The sequence below is a fragment of the Diadema setosum genome, chromosome 8, assembly GCF_964275005.1.
Source record: "Diadema setosum chromosome 8, eeDiaSeto1, whole genome shotgun sequence".
NCBI classification, from domain to species: Eukaryota; Metazoa; Echinodermata; class Echinoidea; order Diadematoida; family Diadematidae; genus Diadema; species Diadema setosum.
This window is the reverse complement of record NC_092692.1, coordinates 7,939,734-7,963,063: the sequence shown is the minus strand read 5'-3', so window position 1 is coordinate 7,963,063 and position 23,330 is coordinate 7,939,734. Positions and strand designations below refer to the sequence as shown.

The window sequence follows — 23,330 nt, the reverse complement described above, 5'->3', positions numbered from 1 at the left end:
ATAAGTGGTTACGTAATACATACGAAGCACATCACTATAAATGCATTCTATGGACCGGTGCAGAAAAAAAGAGGCTGTCTGTAATCGGCCTTTGAACTTCTCTATTATGCTCATAATCCCTGACTTTTCACATGGCGTCTACGAGTGCGTCTTAGGAATGTTTTTGTATAAACATCCTGTCTATTCAAGGAGGTAAAATGTAACCTGATACTCTGGCCACCTGGTCTATTCAATTTATATGAATTTACGACTTCGATGAAGTAGCACAATCGACTGCGTTGTTTGTATGCAGTACATCCCCTACTCGGTTTGTTCTTGGCCAAGTGGTTTCTTTTTTTTAACGATTTTATAACATAATCAGAATATTATTCATGACGGTAAAACTCTTCAAACAACTACAAGTAACATCGCTGTCATGATAACAAACAGACACAAAAACATTCACACACATCACATGCATGCAGGGACACGAAAAAGATTTACTTTTGAATTTATTCAATTCGCCGAGTTTTGGCAAATCCAAGGACTCGGCAGCGGAAGAAGAAGGCCAACATTTCATGCCAATAATGGTAAGCAGGTTATCATGCCGAGGTGGCTTTCATAGAAGATCCATAAGTACGACATTGCATTCCTGATATAACACGAAGTAGTATGCTACAATACTTTATCATGTAAATGTGTGCTAATAAGGTAGGTGCGTGCACGCAACGGTCTTGACCGCCGCACGCACGCTTTTCACTTGAGTGTGACAATTTGCATACCGATGCAAATGAGATCGCCAGAGCGTGCGGCTGGTCGCTCGTCATTGGTCACTTTCCCGACCGTTGCGAAGGTCTGAATGTCGTGAAAATTGCACTCATGTTTGTCAATATTTTGCTTGTTTATAGACATAAGATATGACCAATCATCAGAAAATGTTCACAGATGCCAACTTTGATGTATGTAGTCCCACAAAATATAAATCATTTTCAACATAGGCATCGTATTGTTGGTGAAATTCTAAGTTTAAAAATGCGTGTTCATTTCACTCTCTCAGCCCGAGTATACTCGGGACCAGTCCACAGCCTGGAAAACGTCAGCCCGAGTATACTCGGGACACGTCCTAAACGGGTTAACTGATGTCAGACTTATGTCTTACCTGAACTGCAGTTGACTCCAGTATATCCTGACGGACAGAGACACATAAATCCATTGACACTATCTTGGCACGTTCCGCTGGCTCCACATGGATTGCTTGCACATTCGTCTATGTCTATTGAGAGTGAACAGGTAGAGTGGAATGTTTAATGTACATTCTGTATACACACATAATAATGATGATGATGATGATGATAATAATGATAATAATAATAATAATAATGATAATAATAATAATAATAATAATAATAATAATAAGTAAAAAAATATGATGATAATAATAATGATGATAACAATAATGATAACAAACGCAAAAAAAAGAGGAAACTGACTATAAACGAATGATTTAGCAGTGAAACTTGAGCAAAGAAAATGGATTCCATCGGGATTCGAACCACAGGGTTGCTAGACTGGTGCTCTACCGACTAAGCTATAGAAAGCACTAGTAAAGCGTTCGTCCCAGAAGCCCTTGATTCTCAATGCTCAAATGGTCAGAAGCTATGGTGTGTGTATATGTGGCACACACAACACACACACACACACACACACATACATTGACCTGGCATAAACCCGAAGGATGTAAATCAACTTGGGGATAAATACGAGGGATGACCGAAGTGATGCAGCTTTTTGAATATTAAACGCAGCTAAGCATTGTGTTCATAGAGTTCACTCTGCAGAGCCAACTGTGATGGTAAAACATGTCTTCCTATCACAGCCACGACCACTATCCCCATTATCCTCCACAAATCCAATGCAGGCCAAAACAAAATAATGTAACTAATGTTCATACCCCTCACATGTGTGTGTGTGCGCCTAACAGCTGCCACACTCCTTTTTCTCTCTCCCACTTATCTACTACATCTGCCTTGACAAACATTTACTCTGACATAAATTGTATGCCAGTTTGTTTGTTATCATCTTGTGAACTACCTGGACCATTTTTAGAAGGATTTCTGATCTGCAAACCACATATTTCGAGCATCAACTTTTCCATGATCTGCTGTGAATTTTGAGAAGGAAGCCATACTTCTACTGCAGCCAGTTCCTTGCCCTATTGGTGTTCGCTCGAGCTTGATCATGACCAGTGAACCTGGACTCACACAATGCTAATCTGGGGGATTACAACACTTGCCACCCTTCTTGTATGCTGTCCCATCTCCCTCAACTGGACTCATCTGAATAGGTCTATTCATGACCATGATAGACCTTCTAAGAGCTGCAGCAGAGAATACACTGGTGGGAGGATAGTGTACTATCCAAATAGTACATGTACTTTCCGTATAGAGCTAGTGCAACATGGCGACATTCATCCAAATCCTGGCCCTGCACTGGAAGAAAATGCAGAGAACAGCACTCGGAGGTTACTACCGGCTAAAGTGTATACCAGTACAGAACTGCATGCCCTTAATTCGATCACCAGAATTAATGCAAAAGCCTGGCATACAATCAACTCTCTGGGGATATCATCTAAACGACGAACCCATCGAGGAGTTAAAGGTGGACGTCGAGTCCAAAAACGACGGGAACTGGTTTCAGCGCAGTCTTCCAAAGCTCAGCAGGATGAACCCGACCTAAAGGTGCATTCTTTTTCATCATTTGCACTATGGAATGCAAGATCAGTAAAAAAATAAGACCCACATGATATCTGAGCTTGTCAATACTAGACGCATCGACATACTAGCTCTAACGGAAACCTGGCTGAATGGGGATGCTAGGGATAACCGTTGTCTAGCGGACCTGAGCTCATCTGTACCAAGTCACCAGTTCATCCACTCACCTCGGAAGGATAGAGCTGGTGGCGGCATCGCCGTTTGTCTTCACAAGAACTTCACCATATCACAACGAAAACAGTGTGAACCTGACTCTTTTGAGTATATGGACATCCTTATTTCAAGCAAGGATCAGAATCCTCTCCGGTTGATTGTTATATATCGGCCTCAAAGGAAAAGAGATCATACATCAACAACCCGAAAATTCTTTGAAGAGTTTGCCACTCTCCTTGAGAAACTAATGATAGAGCCAAATAGGCTTGTTATTACAGGAGACTTCAATTTTCATGTCAATGACCCTAATGACAGTGATGCGGCTGCCTTTTCTGACCTGGTATCATCAGTCAATTTGTTTCAGCACATTGATTTTGCAACTCATATCAAAGGACACACACTGGATTTGGTAATAACTAGAGCTTCAGATAACATCATCTCCCAGATCTCACACACTAGTTACTTGCCCTCGGATCATGCAGCAGTTTTGTGTAACCTCTCCGTCAGCAAACCTGATCCTGTGAGGACAAAGATCAGGTTTAGGAAGGTAAAGGATATCAATCCTGACACTTTTAAGCTGGATATTATTTGGTCAAATCTATACACATGTTACACAGAACTTGACTGCAATGACCTGATTGAACAGTATGAGTCAACCCTGCAGGGTTTACTGGATCATCACGCTCCTCTTACCATCAGGACAATTACTGCCAGACCTAGCTCACTTTGGTTCACTGATGACTGTCGGGATGCAAAAAAAAAAAGACTCCGAAGGCTTGAGAGACGTTGGCGGAAATCCAAGCTAGAAATTGATCACCAGATATTTCTTAAGGAGGCATCATTCTATAATGCAGTCTTAATCCGGGCGAGAAGAGTTTTTTATTCAGCGCAATTAGAAGGCTGTGGTCCAAGAGACTTTTTTTCGCAGAGTCAGTAACATGTGGGAGAGATCAGATAAAACACTACCGAAGGATAATGTTGATGGCCTATCTCTGGCAGACCGGTTTTGTATCTTCTTTGCTGACAAAACGGATAAGATCGTTTCCTCCCTCGATCCTGCATCTTGTCCTGAAGTTTGTGATGTTATATTCCATACAACTAACCTGAAGTTTGATGAATTTCAAGCTGTGTCTCCACTGCAGGTGAAAACAGTTGTTTCTCGTTCAAAATCTACCACGTGTGAATTGGATCCAATCCCAACCGACTTGCTTAAGAGGTGCATTGATGAGCTAGCTCCTATAATCACAAGGATAGTTAATTTGGTTCTGGTAAGCGGCCGTTTCCCGGATGCAAAGAAGGCTCATATCTCACCTATCATCAAGGGAGCTGGACTGGATCCGGAGGACTTGAAAAACTACAGGCCGATTGCTCATCTAAAATTCCTTGGCAAGACGATTGAAAGAATCATGGTCCATCAATTGAATGTTTATCTTGAGAAAAACAATTTGTATGTTATGACTCAGTCTGCGTATAGACAGTACCATAGTTGTGAAACTGCATTAATTAGAGTTGTCAATGATATCCTTCAGTGCCTCGACAAAGGTAAAGAGGCAATCTTACTCTTACTTGATTATAAGGCAGCATTTGACACGATTGTACATGAAACGTGTTATCTCGTCTGCATGATAGATATGGTATCGGTGGTATGGCTCTTGAACTCATAACGTCATATTTTGAGAACAGGACACATAGAGTGGTTATAACTGACAATTGTAAATCAGATGCTAAGTTCTCCTCTGTCGGGGTTCCGCAAGGATCAGTTTTTGGCCCAGTTGCCTTCAGCCTTTATATTGCCCCACTATATGACATTATCTGTGCACACAAGCTAAATAGTATGATTTACGCTGATGACACACAAGTATATATTCTGGTAAAGAGGGGTAATCAGTCAGAAGCAATTTTGCAACTCCAAGCCTTTATGGTCGACATAAAACATTGGTCGGTTCACAATGGTCTTAAACTCAATGAAGATAAGACTTAAATTTTGCATTTTACAAGTAAATTCAGGCAATACGGTAGGATTGAAAGCATTTCATTTGATAGCAATTGTATACAGACAGTTGACTCCGCCAGGAACCTTGGTGTAAGACTGGATAAACATATGACATTGTCAGCCCATGTGAATCAGATTTGTAAAACAGCCTCGTTTGCTTTGCGCAAGATTGGAACAATTCGTCCTTTCCTTTCCAAAAAGTCGACAGAGAAACTTGTTCACGCTCACATAATGTCTCGTCTTGATTTCTGTAACGGCATTTTGTATGGTTTACCAAACAATGAAATCCAAAAGTTGCAGAGAATACAAAACTCTGCTGCTAGGTTGGTTACACGTACTCGACTCAATGAACATATAAGTCCAATCCTAAGACAACTGCATTGGCTGACAGTAAAGCAACGGATTGACTTCAAGATCTTAATCATGGTAATTATGTGTTTGCAAGAATTAGGTCCTACTTACCTCCAACAGCTCATAACAAAATATCGTCCAGCAAGGAATCTTCGCTCTCAGTCCAAACTTCTGTTGCACACCCCCACAATATCAACACAATTTTATGGCGCAAGATCTTTTCAACTGGCAGCAGCAGAGTTATGGAACAAATTACCCACGTATCTTAAGCAAATTAATACAGTAGATGATTTTAAGCGTTTGTTGAAAACATATCTCTTTAACATGTCCGTGTACCAGGTTTAAAACTAAGCAATGTTTGTCACAGCTCTGTCACTTTTCATCTTGTTCTGCCTCCTCTCTCTCTCTCACATGTCTATTTTCCTTATTTCTATTTATTAGTTCCTTTTTCCTTCAATGCGCATAGAGACATTAATCTATTTTTGTGATATGCGCCATATAAATATGGTTTATTATTATTATTACACATTCTGGGACAACTGTAATGGTAAGACATGCCTATAAAACAGTAATACATACTAAAAACCACATTATCATCAACAACAACAACAACAACAGCAACAACTCTTATCACGACTGCACTGGTATGTATGGGCCCATTGTCATTTCCTAATACAATGTATAGCCTACATAGGTTTTAAATGCTTAAATAATGGAAGTTTAAGCTAAATTCAAATTGTGTGTATTCTTTTATTAGTACAGTACTGTGATTTTGAGCGGAAGTGACGAGTACACGGGAGAATGACAAGCGTTATGGAAAAGTAATATTTATGTCTCAAAGCGGATATTCAGACATGTAACAGCTTTCTGATTAGCAAAGGTGAGCAGCCTCATCTTGTCAGCAGTATTTGTGTGAGGCGTGGATTAGACCTCCAACTTCAAGTAGGCCTACTGAATTCAAGAGAGGAACAACTTGAGCCTTGCTTTGTAGGCTATTCGTGCTAAATGATGGGTATGGAGTGACTCTTATATTCTTACATTTTGCGCAAATAATGCAGGCGAAAAGCATCAACACTTAACAGTGGAATTCTTACGTAATCCGTAGGGCCCTATAGAAAATCCGGCTTCCATTATCCATTGACCACTCCTGTCTATAGAACCTCACTCCTCGACCGTATCTAAAGATTACATGGTGTTCAAAGTTTCTTTTCAATAAAGGGTAGCGTCTATCAAAAGGTCTATTGAAACTGTCATCCCTATATTCACAAGCTCTTGTTTACAGAACCACAGGAGCTCTAAGATTGTGGCTTCGAGAGGGTTAATCCACCAAAGTTCCTTTACAGAGACGGGTAAAGGTCTACCAACATGTGTATTGAAAATGTCCTCACTATAATAATTATGCACAACCTGCTGTTTACAGAATCACCCGAACTCTGGGATTATGATTTCGAGGGGGTTAATTCTTTATTTTGTAGCTGCATCGTGAGCACTTGAACCGGACAATAAAGGGTATGGTCTTTACACGCAAGTCTTTTTCACATTACCCCACATAATGTAATTGTGCTGTTGAAAACCAGTGTCCTCTCTGGATCTTAGAGAAAGCGGCTGGCAAGAAAAGACTAAGCTACTCGGACTGTTGGACTCTCTACTATCTAGGTATAGAGAAAACGGCTGGCAAGGAGGACTAGGCTCCCCGGGACGCGTTTTTTTTTTTTTTAAAGACGGCACAGATTGGGGCATGGCGCGTGTTAAACCTACGGGAAAAACGTTGGGTTAGGGTTTATGGTTAGGGTTAGGGTTAGGGTTAGGGTTAGGGTTGGGTTCAGGGTTAGGGTTAGGGTTAGGGTTTGATGGTTAGGGTTAGGATTAGGATTAGGGTTAGGTTTAGGGATAGGGTCCCCAATCTGTGCCGTCTAAAAAAAAACACGCCCCCGGGACCATTCATGCAGAACACCCAGAAGTCAATAAAAGAGATTGTTTCCAATATTGTTTCCAATATATATATGATTATATATTTTATTTTTAAATATTACATATATGCATGGAGCTCCACGATATAAGCACGAGGTATTAATTGGTTATATGAACAAGTGCTGTATTGCACTAAAGTTTCTTTTTCCATATGTATCTGTTCCAAGTTTTTGAAATCGTACACATATTAATTATTCTGATTTTTTGTTATAATTGCCACAAATGTCAAGTTTTTTGCAGAATTTGAAAACATTGAACTTAGTCCAGTATCACGAACCGCTCCCAGCATTTTATGAAATCTGAGGTCAACCAACAAGCTGAGAGCGGTTCGAAATGTTATTACTGAAAGTTAGTATATTACACGCATTTTTTCATACCCATTAGACATTGTAGTGCTTTTCTTGATGGGTTGGTCATTAAATACTTTTACAGGCGAGTGAGACCTGTTACAAATTACCAAAATGGTAATTAGACAGAATTGCGACTGCCCCAAATTTGTTGAATATGTATCAAAATTATAGGTGTGCTTACTCCATGGTTGACCCACTTCTGGCCTTTATTTTTTCAGTAGTCACCGGCTTGAGGCCCTCTTTATCACAGTCGCACTTCTGTCTGTAACTTTTATGTTAATTATTTTAAGTATGTGAAATTAAAAATACATGTTTGTGTGGATGTGATATAGATAGGTATTATGAATAGCATTATATGTTATGTATATACTTTATATGAGAATATAAATCGGTATATACATACATATACAGGCGTTTATATTATGGTATATAATATGTATTTAAAATGTTGTCAAGAATTGAAAGAATTATCGGAATAATAGGTTATTTAAAGATATATATGCATATATACTCATCAAAGACAGTATATATGTATATATTTTTTGTAACGTTATCAGAATATAGATAAGAAACTTAAATATAAGAAGAGTATTGATTATTTAGAATAATTTATTATGCAACAGTGGGATAATAGAGGTGTTTTTTAGGTGACAGTTTTGGTGCCCTATAAAACAAACACAGAAATATTTTTAGTTTTGAATATATATTATTAAGCATTTATAAAATGCAAACTACATATATACATCAGTACGAATTTATATAATATGCGCAATAATATAATATATTATTACGCAAGTATATAATATAAACCCACGTATATATTTTTACAATATGAACCCATACTGGGCCGGGGAGAATCGGCAGATTTATATATACATGTATACCATTATATATTTTCAATTACTGTTATATAAACCCACATATATACCACTACAAAAACTATAGAACAAACCAATTTAAATTATTACGAATTCATGAATTTAATACATATCGCTACATCCCTCATTTCACCTAATAAACCACCCATCCTCATTAACAACTCATGATTTTATATAAAGAATACGCACATTGTGGGGAAAATTATCAATAGATAGGTCCCCATTAAATTCAACAAGATAATAGAATAGATAGTCGGGTCACTGATGGTCGCCAAGAGTGGACGTGCAACACAAGACCCTCACCACAACCCTGCACAAAACCAATGCACACGGCAGACACAGGACACCCAACCACCAGTAACCACCCACCATACGTCAGGGAGGTTGAACAAGTGGAACACACCTCCCGAACAACACCAACACTGCGATAATGCCTGGTGGAACAAGTGGAAGCCACCACTATCGTAATCGCGAGGAGAACACATATAAAAGTCTGGTGCCACAGTCATAGTCAGTGTTTTGAGATATTATTCAAGATGGAAACCGAAATGCTGGTGTCACAGTCAGAGAGAGTGATTTGAGATATTCAAGCTGGCCATTGAAATGGCTTTACCCCGTTTACAGGTTGCTTTAACTCGATATTGCATCCTTAAGGTTTTGAGACATTCAAAACTGCGGTTTAATACTTATATATTAGCCTAATATGAATAATATACATCGTATCCTGGTGATTTAAAGTAAGATATCTCAATAAATTTTAATTTCAAAATGGCCGCCAAGATGTCTCCCAAGATGTGAAGATATCTACGGTGTTGTTAAATTATTGGACGCGTGAAAAAAGTTTGCCTATTCTTGGTTTTAAAAAAAAAAATAATTACTGAGGACTTGGAAACAGATCTTTATTTTGGTCAGCTTAATCTAATTTAATTGTATTTATTATGTTACATTTTTTGACTGCTTCAAATGTCGATAAGGAATGCCACTATGACACCCCAAGGAGGTAAAAATGCCTTTCTGATGAACCCTATTCTCCATATGTGTAAATTGGCGGCGATCGGCACTCACACCAACACACACACACACACACTCACGCACACACATTTCTTCTGCGTGACCGCAGCCTCGAATCTTAAATGTTGACATTCTTATTTTTCTATGTTGTATTTTTTTTTTATGGATCTTGTATCTGCCAGCCTCTTGAAAATGTAGATGTGGTGGATATAAATATTTTTTGATTGAAGATTTTCCAAATATTCTAACAAAGGATGGCACAAGATTGTTGAATCTCAATTCTAAAAATGTAAGAATCCCTCGTGCGAGAGGGGCATACCCCCCCCCCTGTCTCCCTTTGTTCCACCATGATTATACTTAGTACACAGCGAAGACGCACATGCGGACCAAGGGGTGACAGACACCACGTTTCAGCCAATCACATTGCCTCTGACTTCTCAAGCTTTTGATTTTTTTTTTTTTGATTGAAACATTCCAAATTTCAAAACCAAAAGTGTGCATCAGAATGTTGGATTTCACTTCTAAGGATGAAAATGTTCCTTTGTGTCGAAGGGGCGACCCCGCCCACATCCTCCCCTCCCTTGCCTGTACAGGTAGAGCACAAGTTTTCACAATTCTTGAGGAAATTATAAGCCTAAAATAATTTCAAATTTGGCAAGCAATATTTTGAATATCTCAAAACCTTCAGGGATAGGAAAGTTGCATCACCCACATTCGGATTCAGTACTCTCAAAAAAGGGTAAAGCCAACATTTTGTTTCAATTTTCACAATTCGTAAAAGAATATGAGATTTCAGATACTGGCGCCATTTTGGACGACCGTTTTGGTGGTTAGTTCGTCAGTCATCTTGAATATCTCAAAAATTATTAAGAATAAAAGAGCGGCATCATCCAGATTCCGAATCAGCACCTACGAAATACGGTTATACCATCTAATTGTTTTCGATTTTCACCGCTTATAAGTAAACATAATAAGGAGTTTCAGTTTCTTGTGGCCAATTTGAATACCTCACAAGGACCCTTGAGGATGCAAGAGTTGCATAATCCAGATTCTTATTCAGCACCCACGAAATAGAAGAAACCGCCGAAAAAAAAATTAAAACATTGAGCGGATGGTAAAACGAGGTTCAGCCACGGGCACCCAGACCAAACAACACAGTGACACTCATCTTAATAATACACACACATACGCACATACGCGCACGCACATTATGTAAGCAACTTTACTTTCTATTTCAATAGACAAAAACAAAACAAAAAAAAAACAGAGAGAGGAAATCTATTGAGAATGGCAAGATGTGCTGTTAGACTTTATGTCTTACCTGAACTACAGTTGACTCCAGTATATCCAGACGGACAGATACACATAAATCCATTGACGCTATCTTGGCAGGTTCTATTGACTCCACATGGATTGCTGGCACATTCGTCTATGTCTGATATGAATGGACAGGCAGGTGGAGATGAACTTTAATATTTCATCATAATTATATATCAGGTCGACACTTCGCGTTGAACCCCATTTTTCTATAATGAATACTATACTTGCACATATTATTAGGAAAGAAACAGGAGAGTGAATTACTAACATTTTAGGCCTAGTTGAAGTTTCTTATATACACTTATAATGCATAACATCATCTTGATCTTGTCTAGTCAAAGTACTTGGCAATAACTAGCATTGTGTGACAGTCACAACAATGAATAATGCATCGTTGTCTTCTTTACCAGTGCCGCAGTCTAGTCCAGTAAACCCCGGGGAACAGTTACATTGGTATCCATTGATCTCATCTTGACAGCTGGCACCGTTTTGGCAGGGACTACTGGCACACTCGTTTATATCTGGCAAAGGAGAAACAGAGGAATGAAACATTTTTTCTAATCTTTCTAAGAACGAGATATGACCGTATCTATGACGGCGATCGAACCATCACCTGGAGATCTACTATAGTGTATTAGCTGATCGTTTCAAAAGTTGCAAAAAATGTAATGATTTTAAATTATGAAGGCACACTGAATTGAATCACCCACGTATGACATCAGGACTTATTCACGTCCTGACCTACAGTCATTGGCTCTGTGAGAGGTAATGAAATCTTCATAATGAAATACACTTGGAAAACGTGTCAACCGGAGATATTAATCCACATTTTATGTGTTTTGTCCTATACATGATATTTGAAAGTCCACTACCATTGATTGATACCAGCAGACCAGTACGTCATAAGCTTCGTAAGTTTTTCCTGACCAGAAACCTCTGACCTGCACATAATAATATGCAAACATGAACATAAATTGCAACTGATTGACAAATTGCCCTACATCGACGTAAATAAGCACTGAATTGATCAGTGTTTTAGTAGTAGCCATGATAAAAAAATCATGGGCGTACATACTCGAGCAGGATTCGAACCCACGACCTCCTGATCACCGGACAGGCGTCATCTCCACTAGACCACCGAGCTTTCGCCCGACTGCAAGTGTTGGTTCTAATCCTTATGGTATGCAGCGGGTACTGCTTTGTTATTCAAATTTATGAAGTTCTTCCGTCGAGATGTTTTCATTGCAACTGATTGACAAATTGCCCTACATCGACGTAAATAAGCACTGAATTGATCAGTGTTTTAGTAGTAGCCATGATAAAAAAAATCATGGGCGTACATACTCGAGCAGGATTCGAACCCACGACCTCCTGATCACCGGACAGGCGTCATCTCCACTAGACCACCGAGCTTTCGCCCGACTGCAAGTGTTGGTTCTAATCCTTATGGTATGCAGCGGGTACTGCTTTGTTATTCAAATTTATGAAGTTCTTCCGTCGAGATGTTTTCATTGCAACTGATTGACAAATTGCCCTACATCGACGTAAATAAGCACTGAATTGATCAGTGTTTTAGTAGTAGCCATGATAAAAAAAATCATGGGCGTACATACTCGAGCAGGATTCGAACCCACGACCTCCTGATCACCGGACAGGCGTCATCTCCACTAGACCACCGAGCTTTCGCCCGACTGCAAGTGTTGGTTCTAATCCTTATAGCATGCAGCGGGTACTGCTTTGTTATTCAAATTTATGAAGTTCTTCCGTCGAGATGTTTTCATTGCAACTGATTGACAAATTGCCCTACATCGACGTAAATAAGCACTGAATTGATCAGTGTTTTAGTAGTAGCCATGATAAAAAAATCATGGGCGTACATACTCGAGCAGGATTCGAACCCACGACCTCCTGATCACCGGACAGGCGTCATCTCCACTAGACCACCGAGCTTTCGCCCGACTGCAAGTGTTGGTTCTAATCCTTATAGCATGCAGCGGGTACTGCTTTGTTATTCAAATTTATGAAGTTCTTCCGTCGAGATGTTTTCATTGCAACTGATTGACAAATTGCCCTACATCGACGTAAATAAGCACTGAATTGATCAGTTTTTTAGTAGTAGCCACGGTGGTCTAGTGGAGATGACGCCTGTCCGGTGATCAGGAGGTCGTGGGTTCGAATCCTGCTCGAGTATGTACGCCCATGATTTTTTTATCATGGCTACTACTAAAACACTGATCAATTCAGTGCTTATTTACGTCGATGTAGGGCAATTTGTCAATCAGTTGCAATGAAAACATCTCGACGGAAGAACTTCATAAATTTGAATGAACATAAATAACACATAATGTCTTTTTATCTACCCGTTCCACAAACTTGTCCAGTAAACCCTGGAGGACAGTCACATTGGTATCCATTGATCTCATCTTGACAGGTGGCACCGTTTTGGCACAACGGCGTAGCCAGGATTTCATCTTAGGGGGGGCGGTTAGTCTGCGAGGGAGCGAAGCGACCGAGCCCGAGCGAGCGGAGCGAGCGAGGGGGGGAGGGTGTGGGAGGGGGGTGTCCCCCCTCCCACGGTAAGAACTTTTTTGCATTTGGATGTTGTAAATGGTGCAATTTGATGCATGTTTTTGCGCGTTTTATCGACGTGAAACAGTCCCACTTGTTTATGGTAGCAGTTTATTTTGATGTAGATTATTATTGAACAATTTGCCTATAAAAGGGTATAATTTAGATACACTTCTTGTATTAATTCTTTTCACTGAATATCATGAACGCGACTGAACCCGAGCGAGGGGGGAGGGGAGGGGGAGGGGAGGCTGTGGGAGGGAGGTGTGGGAGGGAGGTGTCCCCCCTCCCACGATAAGAACTTTTTGCATTTTGATGTTGCAAATGGTGCAATTTGATGCATGTTTTTGCGCGTTTTATTGACGTGAAACAGTCCCTCTTGTGTAAGGTAGCAGTATATTTTAGTGTAGATTATTATTGAACAATTTGCCTATAAAATGGTATAATTCAAATACACTTCTTGTATTAATTCTTTTCACTGAATATCATGAACGCGACTGAACCCGAGCGAGCGGAGCGAGCGGAGCGAGCGAGGGGGTAGGGGAGGGTGAGAGGGGAACCCCCCTCCCACGGTGAGAACTTTTTACATTTTGATTTTGCAAATGGAGCAATTTGATGCATGTATTTGCGTGTTTTAACGACGTGAAACAGTCCCACTTGTTTAAGATTGCAGTATATTTTAGAGTAGATTATCATTGAACAATTTGCCTATAAAATGGTATAATTCCAATACACTTCTTGTATTAATTCTTTTCACTGAATATCATGAACGCGACTGAACCCGAGCAAGCGGAGCGAGCGAGGGGGTAGGGGAGGGTGTGGGAGGGGGGTTTCCCCCCTCCCACGGTGAGAACTTTTTACATTTTGATTTTGCAAATGGTGCAATTTGATGCATGTTTTAACGACGTGAAACAGTCCCACTTGTTTAAGATTGCAGTATATTTTATATCATGAACGCGACTGAATCCGAGCGAGCGGAGCGAGCGAGGGGGAGGGGAGGGTGTGGGAGGGGGGTGTCCCCCCTCCCACGATAAGAACTTTTTGCATTTTGATGTTGCAAATGGTGCAATTTGATGCATGTTTTTGCGCGTTTTATTGACGTGAAACAGTCCCTCTTGTTTAAGGTAGCAGTATATTTTAGTGTAGATTATTATTGAACAATTTGCCTATAAAATGGTATAATTCAAATACACTTCTTGTATTAATTCTTTTCACTGAATATCATGAACGCGACTGAACCCGAGCGAGCGAGGGGGTAGGGGAGGGTGAGAGGGGAACCCCCCTCCCACGGTGAGAACTTTTTACATTTTGATTTTGCAAATGGTGCAATTTGATGCATGTTTTAACGACGTGAAACAGTCCCACTTGTTTAAGATTGCAGTATATTTTATATCATGAACGCGACTGAATCCGAGCGAGCGGAGCGAGCGAGGGGGAGGGGAGGGTGTGGGAGGGGGGTGTCCCCCCTCCCACGATAAGAACTTTTTGCATTTTGATGTTGCAAATGGTGCAATTTGATGCATGTTTTTGCGCGTTTTATTGACGTGAAACAGTCCCTCTTGTTTAAGGTAGCAGTATATTTTAGTGTAGATTATTATTGAACAATTTGCCTATAAAATGGTATAATTCAAATACACTTCTTGTATTAATTCTTTTCACTGAATATCATGAACGCGACTGAACCCGAGCGAGCGAGGGGGTAGGGGAGGGTGAGAGGGGAACCCCCCTCCCACGGTGAGAACTTTTTACATTTTGATTTTGCAAATGGGGCAATTTGATGCATGTATTTGCGTGTTTTAACGACGTGAAGTAGTCCCACTTGTTTAAGATTGCAGTATATTTTAGTGTAGATTATCATTGAACAATTTGCCTATAAAATGGTATAATTCCAATACACTTCTTGTATTAATTCTTTTCACTGAATATCATGAACGCGACTGAACCTGAGCGAGCGGAGCGAGCGAGGGGGTAGGGGAGGGTGTGGGAGGGGGGTTTCCCCCCTCCCACGGTGAGAAGTTTTTACATTTTGATTTTGCAAATGGTGCAATTTGATGCATGTTTTTGCCCGTTTTATCGACGTGAAACAGTCCCACTTGTTTAAGGTAGCAGTATATTTTAGTGTAGATTATTATTGAACAATTTGCCTATAAAATGGTATAATTCCAATACACTTCTTGTATTAATTCTTTTCACTGTATATCACGAACTCGACTGAACCCGAGCGAGCGGAGCGAGCGAGGGGGTAGGGGAGGGTGTGGGAGGGGGTGTCCCCCCTCCTACGGTGAGAACTTTTTGCATTTTGATGTTGCAAATGGTGCAATTTGATGCATGTTTTTGCGTGTTTTAACGAGTTGAAACAGTCCCACTTGTTTAAGGTTGCCGTATACTTTATTGTAGATTATTATTGAACAATTTGCCTATAAAACAGTATAATTCAAACACACTAGTCTTCTTGTATTAATTCTTACACTGAATATCATGAACGCTGTCTGTTCAGCAATCAAACAGAAAAAGCATGCACACGAGGGTGTAGATAGGGGCATATCCCCTCCCACACGAAGGTGATTTTGCGTTTTCAGACCTGAAATTCAGCGATCTGGTGCAAATTTTTGGTGCAACACTTTTTCATCGAAGTGTTAAAATCACGGAATTTAGCTCTTATTCCGAATGTGCACCATCTGTGCGTATGTATAAAGTCTAGTGAGGTAGAACTTAGGGGAAGGGGGATTCCCCCTCCCGCTCGCGGAGCTTTTGCGTTTTTAGAATTGAAATAAAGCGATCTTGGTATAGCCACAGTCTACTTCTTTGCATGGCGGGGGGGGGGGGGGGGACAGGAAGAAGGCGTTGGCGAGTGTTATCTCCACTCTTCCCTTCCGATGGAGCTTGTATCTTTTTAAGGCTGAAATTGAGATATCTCGTATACGCATAATAAGCATATTTGATGGAATCAACATTTGGGTAATCAAAAAAAAAATGATGGGGGGGGGGGCTGAGGGAGGAAAGGGTCGATTAAAAGGGGAAATTCCCCTTATACATGAGGGAACCTTCAGTTTTCGGAATATTAGTGAAAAGTCTTGTGCACTCAGAATTATTCAGAATTTTTTTTAATCTAAAAAGTGTACTTAGCTAGGGAAAGCGGCAAAGAGGGGGAGGGTTTGGGAGGGGGTATCCCCCTCCCAAGCACGAGAGATTTTGCATATTTTGAATTGAAATTCAACGATCTGGTGCACACTTTGAGTGAAATATTCAAAAAAATATATCTTATTTGATGAAAGGTTGCAAAGGAGACCCGCTTCATGTGCATGCATACAGTATACACGCATTTTTTTTTTCCGCCTCCCAACTCCTCGGTCCAAATCTTAGGGGGGGCGACCGCCCCCATCGCCCCCCCCTGGCTACGCCAGTGTTTTGGCAGGGGCTACTGGCACACTCGTTTATATCTGGAAAGAATGAAACATTTTTCCTTTAGTCTTTCTAACAGCAAGATATGATCGTGCCTATAAAGACAATCGAGCCATCACATGGAAATCTAGTATGATATATTAGCTAACCGTTTCAAAAAAAAAAGTTGTAAAAAATGCAATGATTTTAAATACATACGGATGAAGGGACATTGAATTGAATCACCAACGTATGACATCAGACCTTATATCCGTCCTGACTTAACGTCATTAGCTCTGTGAGAGGTAATGAAATCTTGATAATGAAATACACTTGGAAAACGAGTCAACTGGATAGATTAATCTATATATTATGTGTTTTGGAATTGTCCTATACATGAGTATCGAAAACCATTACCATTGATTGATACCGATATGTCGTAAGCTTCGTAAGTTTTTTCCTGACCACAAACCTCTGACCTGCAAATAATAATATGCAAACACATGCATAAGTAACACATAAGGTCTTTTTATCTACCCGTTCCACAAACTTGTCCAGTAAACCCTGGAGGACAGTCACATTGGTATCCATTGATCCCATCTCGACAGGTTGCACCGTTTTGACAGGGATTACTGGCACATTCGTTTATATCTGTCAAAGAAGAAGCAGAAGAATTGGATATGTCGTAAAAAAAAAAAATAAATGGACAATAATTATACCCATTTAGGTGATCGATTGACATGGAAGTGTTGTTTATATCTACATAGTACTGTGTATGTATCATCGGGCTGCGTGCTATTTCTTTATTTCGGCAAAGCTGTGCTCTTATACATGATCTGCATAGGACCAAACAGTCTTGTTGAAGCAAATAGTCAGGAAAAAAAAAAATGGAATGCATAACATACGCAAATGATTCAGACAAACTGAATGACCGATATGAAACATCAATGGGCGATAAATTGAACCTAAACGTGCACACACATATCAATAGCATTGCACTGTAACATTTAGAAACAAAAAGATACCAAGAAAAATCAGATTTATGCATAGTATCGCAGACAACGATGAATAACAATTATTTGTGTTCTTATTTACCAGTGTCACAATCTAGTCCTGTGAACCCGGAGGAACAGTCACATTGGTATCCATTGATCTCATCTTGACAGGTGGCACCGTTTTGGCAGGGATTACTGGCACACTCGTTTATATCTGAGAGGGAGAAGCAGAAAAATGAAACTTTTGATAACCTTTCTAAGGGCGAGAAATCACCATGTCTATGTAGACGATCCAGCCATCACATGGAAATCTACTATGGTATATTAGCTGATCATTATTTTCAAAAGTTGTAAAAATGTAATGATATGAAATACATACATATAAAGGCACATTGAACTGAATCACCCACGTATTTAATGACCTCAGGCCTTACCAAAAGTCAATGACTCTGTAAGAGGTAATGAAGTCTTGATAATGACATGCACTTGCAAAACGTGTCAACCAGAAAGATTATTCTATACATTTGATGTGTTTGTCCTATACAGGAGTATCGAAAACCACTACCATTAGTTGATGCCGGTATACCGTAGCTTCGTATAAAGTTTTTCCTGACCACAAACCTCTGACCTGCACACAATAATATGCAAACATGAGCATGAATAACACATAATGTCTTTTTATCTACCCGTTCCACAAACTTCTCCAGTAAACCCTGAAGGACAGTCACATTGGTATCCGTTGATCTCATCTTGACAGGTGGCACCGTTTTGGCAGGGGCTACTGGCACACTCGTTTATATCTGGAAAGAATGAAACATTTTTCCTTTAGTCTTTCTAACAGCAAGATATGATCGTGCCTATAAAGACAATCGAGCCATCACATGGAAATCTAGTATGATATATTAGCTAACCGTTTCAAAAAAAGTTGTAAAAAATGCAATGATTTTAAATACATACGGATGAAGGGACATTGAATTGAATCACCAACGTATGACATCAGACCTTATATCCGTCCTGACTTAACGTCATTAGCTCTGTGAGAGGTAATGAAATCTTGATAATGAAATACACTTGGAAAACGAGTCAACTGGATAGATTAATCTATATTTGATGTGTTTTGGAATTGTCCTATACACGAGTATCGAAAACCATTACCATTGATTGATACCGGTATGTCGTAAGCTTCGTAAGTTTTTTCCTAACCACAAACCTCTGTCCTGCAAATAATAATATGCAAACACATGCATAAGTAACACATAAGGTCTTTTTATCTACCCGTTCCACAAACTTGTCCAGTAAACCCTGGAGGACAGTCACATTGGTATCCATTGATCACATCTCGACAGGTGGCACCGTTTAGACAGGGATTACTGGCACACTCGGGTATATCTGTCAAAGAAGAAGCAGAAGAATTAGACATTGTCTTTTCCCCAAAATGAAGAGACAATTATATCCATTCAGGTGATTGAGTCACATGGAAGTGTTCTAGATATCTACACAGTACTCTGTATGTATCATTAGGCTGCTTGTATATTTAAATGCCGGGGTTATAAACATTACCTAAATACGACCAAACATTCTTGTTGGAACAAATACTGCGGAAAAAGACATGGAACGCAAAACATACACAAATGATTTGGACAAAATGAATGACAGATTTGAAACATCATGATACAATAAAACTAAACTGCGCGCACACGTATCAATATGATTTTGGTCGTAAGATTTAGAAAAAAAAAGTAGATTTATGCGTAATTTATCGCAGAACAAGAAAAAGAACTCTTTGTGCTCCTATTTACCAGTATTGCAATCCAGTCCAGTGAACCCCGGGAGACAGTCACATTGGTATCCATTGATCCCATCTTGGCAGGTGGCACCGTTTTGACAGGGACTACTGGCACACTCGTTTATATCTGCCACAGGAGAAGCAGAAGAAGAAGGCATATCTGTTTGTCTGTTTCAAGAACAATTAACAATTACTAATAGTGAGACGATCGAGACACTTCATATGTTGGCCATAGTTTAAATCTGTGGTATTATACGTCACAGATCCATGCATGTATCAAGAAAGAGGCCAAAGAAAGCTGCTATATAGTTATTGCAATGGCAATCTCTCAAAAATGAGCGTTCTGTATAGTTAATAAAAGGCGACCGGAATGATGGGGATCTTAAAATCGATCGGGATAGGTGCACTTCTCTGGCGTAATCTTTTCTGTACTCTTCAAAGTTGATACAGAGTTTGTCTCATGTGTCATGCAACTTTTACCTGTCAGGCAGAGCGAATCGGTGAACCCATCAGGACATAGACAAGTGAAGGAGTCTAAGCCATCCATACAAGTGCCTCCGTTTTCACATGGTGAGCTGGCACACTCATCGGTGTCTTTGTTCCAATACGAGACAGATACAACAGATAGAAAGCAGAAGGTAACATTGATGAACGCCTATTTGTCATTTTTTGATTTAGCTCGCAATACAGCACGAGAAGAAGCAATCTTGCCGTGATGATCCGGGAATGCCAGCGATTCTAAAACTTTACTTAAAGTGTATGGCTGAAAAATTTGATGGATTTTTCGTTCAGGATGAACTACAATATTAAGTATCTTTAACTTTGCTTCCTTGCATTACTTAAAATAGGAGGTAGGCAAAAGATAATATCACATGTTTTCCCCATGTGTCTTATTTCGAACTTTTTCTAAATCGAACGCATGATACCTTGTTTGTTGTTGTTGGTTTTTTTTTCCGTAAACACAAACATTAACGATTAAACTGGATAACGAGTTTATTTGCACGAATTCTATTGAAATGCAGAAAGTAATACATTTCTATTTAAAATCAAAGTGATTTCTTGTACCTGAGCTACAATTTTCACCAGTGTAACCCGGAGGACAGTCACACACAAATCCGTTTATAGCATCTACGCAGGTTCCACCATTTGCACACGGATTGCTGGCACATTCGTCTATATCTGTTGAAAACAAAATGACATGAAAGGAATGGTATAGTTTTGGTTGAAAAGTGGATTCAGGTTTTAACTTCTTACAAGATAATTAGGAACCACTTATATGAAATACGAAAGAGCACACAGCTCTAAGAAGAATTGAAAGTTTATTTGATGAAATCGGTTTGAAATGGCTGACATGTCAAAAAAAAAAGTAGAACAAAGTGTTCCTAATAAAAGGTGGGACCCGCCTTTTATTACAACATCTTGTTGCTGGATATCTCAGCCATTCCAAAACCGAGTTTCTTTTCTTCAAATATACTTTGAATTCCTCTTTTCCATATAAGAAGTTTCCAGTTAGCTCGGAAAAAGTTAAATCCTGAATTTCCATCTCAACCAAAATTATACCATTCCTTTAAAGACAATGATACGCAAACACATAAATTCGTCGTCGTTATGAAGTTCTCTATCTCGAGGGAATCTAGAAGACGGCATATTTTTCTGGGTTTTTTTTTTTTTTTGGTCATCTATCAAAGTATTCCAGTTCAAATATTACGCACTCGCTTTGCATGGCTATCTGACACACATAAACAGAGATAAAGAATATACTTTCATGAGTTTCATGATGTTTTTAAAGAAGGAAACCAGTTACGTTAAAGATACTTATTTATTGCTTTTATTGTTGTTATTCTACATCATTCCAAAACAGGTGTGTGTTTTTTTTTATTAATATATTTGGTGGCGCAAAATTGATATATTAGTAATGCAGATTCATGATTTTAGTGAGGCCAGGTTTAAATAAATCTTGCTTTAAATGACATCTTCGGTAAAAACAGACAAGCAAACAAACAGCAATACAACGCGAAGAAAAATGTGTCGGTATTTTAGATCTGATTCGTTGACATCAGTAAGGGTTAGCATCCCTGCATCACAACATGCCACAAACAAAAGGAAGCACGTTTCAGTGCTTTTGCCAATACACCTCAAGCTCTTAGTTGAGGATACTGACAGCAGATAACATTAAACCAACTACCTTCAAATGGACAAAAGGGTATAAATGAATCGCTAACGTGGGACACTAGCAGTTTTTGTTGAGTAGCATTGCTTTTCCCCGATGGTATTCTTTTGATCGCCGGTAAGATTGAGTTTGTTTTACTGCTTGCACGATTTCAATTTGAATTATTTGGCACCGCTTTGGCAGAGACTACTGGAGCGCTCGATTATATCGGGGGAGGGGCAAGAGGCAAACAATATAGACATATCTGTTTTAATGTTTCAAGAACAAAAACAACTATAAATAGAAAAACGATAGAGACACTTCAAACGTATGCTATAGTTTAAAAAGATCCAGACATATATTAAGAAAGAGGCCAACAAAGCATTTACTGCTATGATAATCATTACCAAAAAAAAAAAAAAAGAACTTAATCGTTAGTAAGGGGTGATGGGATTGGTCTAAAGGCATGAATGAATTATGAAATGTGTGCACTTGTCCGGCGTAAGCGTCTCTGTAGTCTTCAAAGATAATGCAAAGTTTAATAGTTTCATGTGTCTTGGAACTTTTACCTGTCTGGCAGAGCGACTCGGTGAACCCATCAGGACACATGCAAGTGAAGGAGTCTAAGCCGTGCATACAAGTGCCTCCGTTTTCACATGGTGAGCTGGCACACTCATCGATGTCTTCGTTCCAAGACAAGACAGATAGATAGACAAAAAGGAAGCAACATTAAAGTGCGTTGACTTGTCACGTTCATCATACCTTGCAACAGAATATAAGCGATAATCTATTTTTTCATAATACATGGCTGAAAATAGGTATGGATTATTTTTCTTAACCACGATGAACCTAAATGGAAGGAATTACTAGTATACCTTGCTTTCTTGAATTATCCAAAACAAGAGGTAGACAGAAGATAATATCAGATATTCATCACCTGTTTTATTTCGAACTTTTTGGTAAATCAAACGCAGTACGCAAACCTTACTTGTTTTTTGTGTGTGTGTGTGTTTCGCTTACCACAAACACAAACATTTATGACAAAACTTGATGACGCGATTGTTTTTACAAACTGTCATTGAAATGCAGAAAGTAATACATTTCTAAATTAAAGTCATTTCTATACCTGAGCTACAATTTTCGCCAGTGTAACCCGGGGGACAGTCGCACACAAATCCGCTTACAGCATCCATGCAGGTACCACCATTCACACACGGATTGCTGGCACATTCGTTTATATCTGTTGTAACAAAAGCGATATTAAAGGTAGAAATAATACGCAAACAGATGCATTCGTGTTCGTTGTAAAATTTTCTTTCTTCCAGGGATTTTTTTTTTTTTTTTTTTGGGGGGGGGGATTATCTATGACCCTCGCTCAAAGTCTTCCAAGTTAAACATGGAAAATTCACTTTGCATAGTTGAGCTGACACAAGTAAAGGATAAGCTTTTAGGAGCTTCATGTTGTTTAAAAAAGGGGGACTACTTACGTAAAGAGACATTAATTGCTTTTAGTGTTGATATACTAAAATAAAAGTTTATTTTGTTAAGAAATTTCTTGAAGCAAAGAGATGTATCAATTATGCAGAACTATGAGTTAGTAAGACCTGGTTGAGAAAACTCCTGCTTTGAAGCTCATCATTAGTAAACAAACAAACAGACAAATATACATACATA

General features: G+C 39.3%; 1 protein-coding gene across 1 annotated transcript in view; it reads right to left on the bottom strand.

Annotated features, from left to right (window-relative positions):
- Positions 1 to 23,330, bottom strand: part of LOC140231780 (uncharacterized) — a 51,146-nt gene that overhangs the window by 20,578 nt on the left and 7,238 nt on the right. Inside the window, exons 9-22 of the mRNA XM_072311936.1 lie at positions 22,783 to 22,896; positions 22,226 to 22,339; positions 20,573 to 20,686; positions 19,988 to 20,101; positions 19,521 to 19,634; positions 18,997 to 19,110; positions 18,408 to 18,521; positions 17,822 to 17,935; positions 17,306 to 17,377; positions 16,761 to 16,785; positions 13,138 to 13,226; positions 11,185 to 11,298; positions 10,779 to 10,892; positions 1,139 to 1,252 (exon numbers count right to left, since the gene is read on the bottom strand). Coding sequence (XP_072168037.1) covers positions 1,139 to 1,252; positions 10,779 to 10,892; positions 11,185 to 11,298; positions 13,138 to 13,226; positions 16,761 to 16,785; positions 17,306 to 17,377; positions 17,822 to 17,935; positions 18,408 to 18,521; positions 18,997 to 19,110; positions 19,521 to 19,634; positions 19,988 to 20,101; positions 20,573 to 20,686; positions 22,226 to 22,339; positions 22,783 to 22,896 — 1,440 coding nt within the window. The remainder of the gene's footprint in view (positions 1 to 1,138; positions 1,253 to 10,778; positions 10,893 to 11,184; positions 11,299 to 13,137; positions 13,227 to 16,760; positions 16,786 to 17,305; positions 17,378 to 17,821; positions 17,936 to 18,407; positions 18,522 to 18,996; positions 19,111 to 19,520; positions 19,635 to 19,987; positions 20,102 to 20,572; positions 20,687 to 22,225; positions 22,340 to 22,782; positions 22,897 to 23,330) is intronic.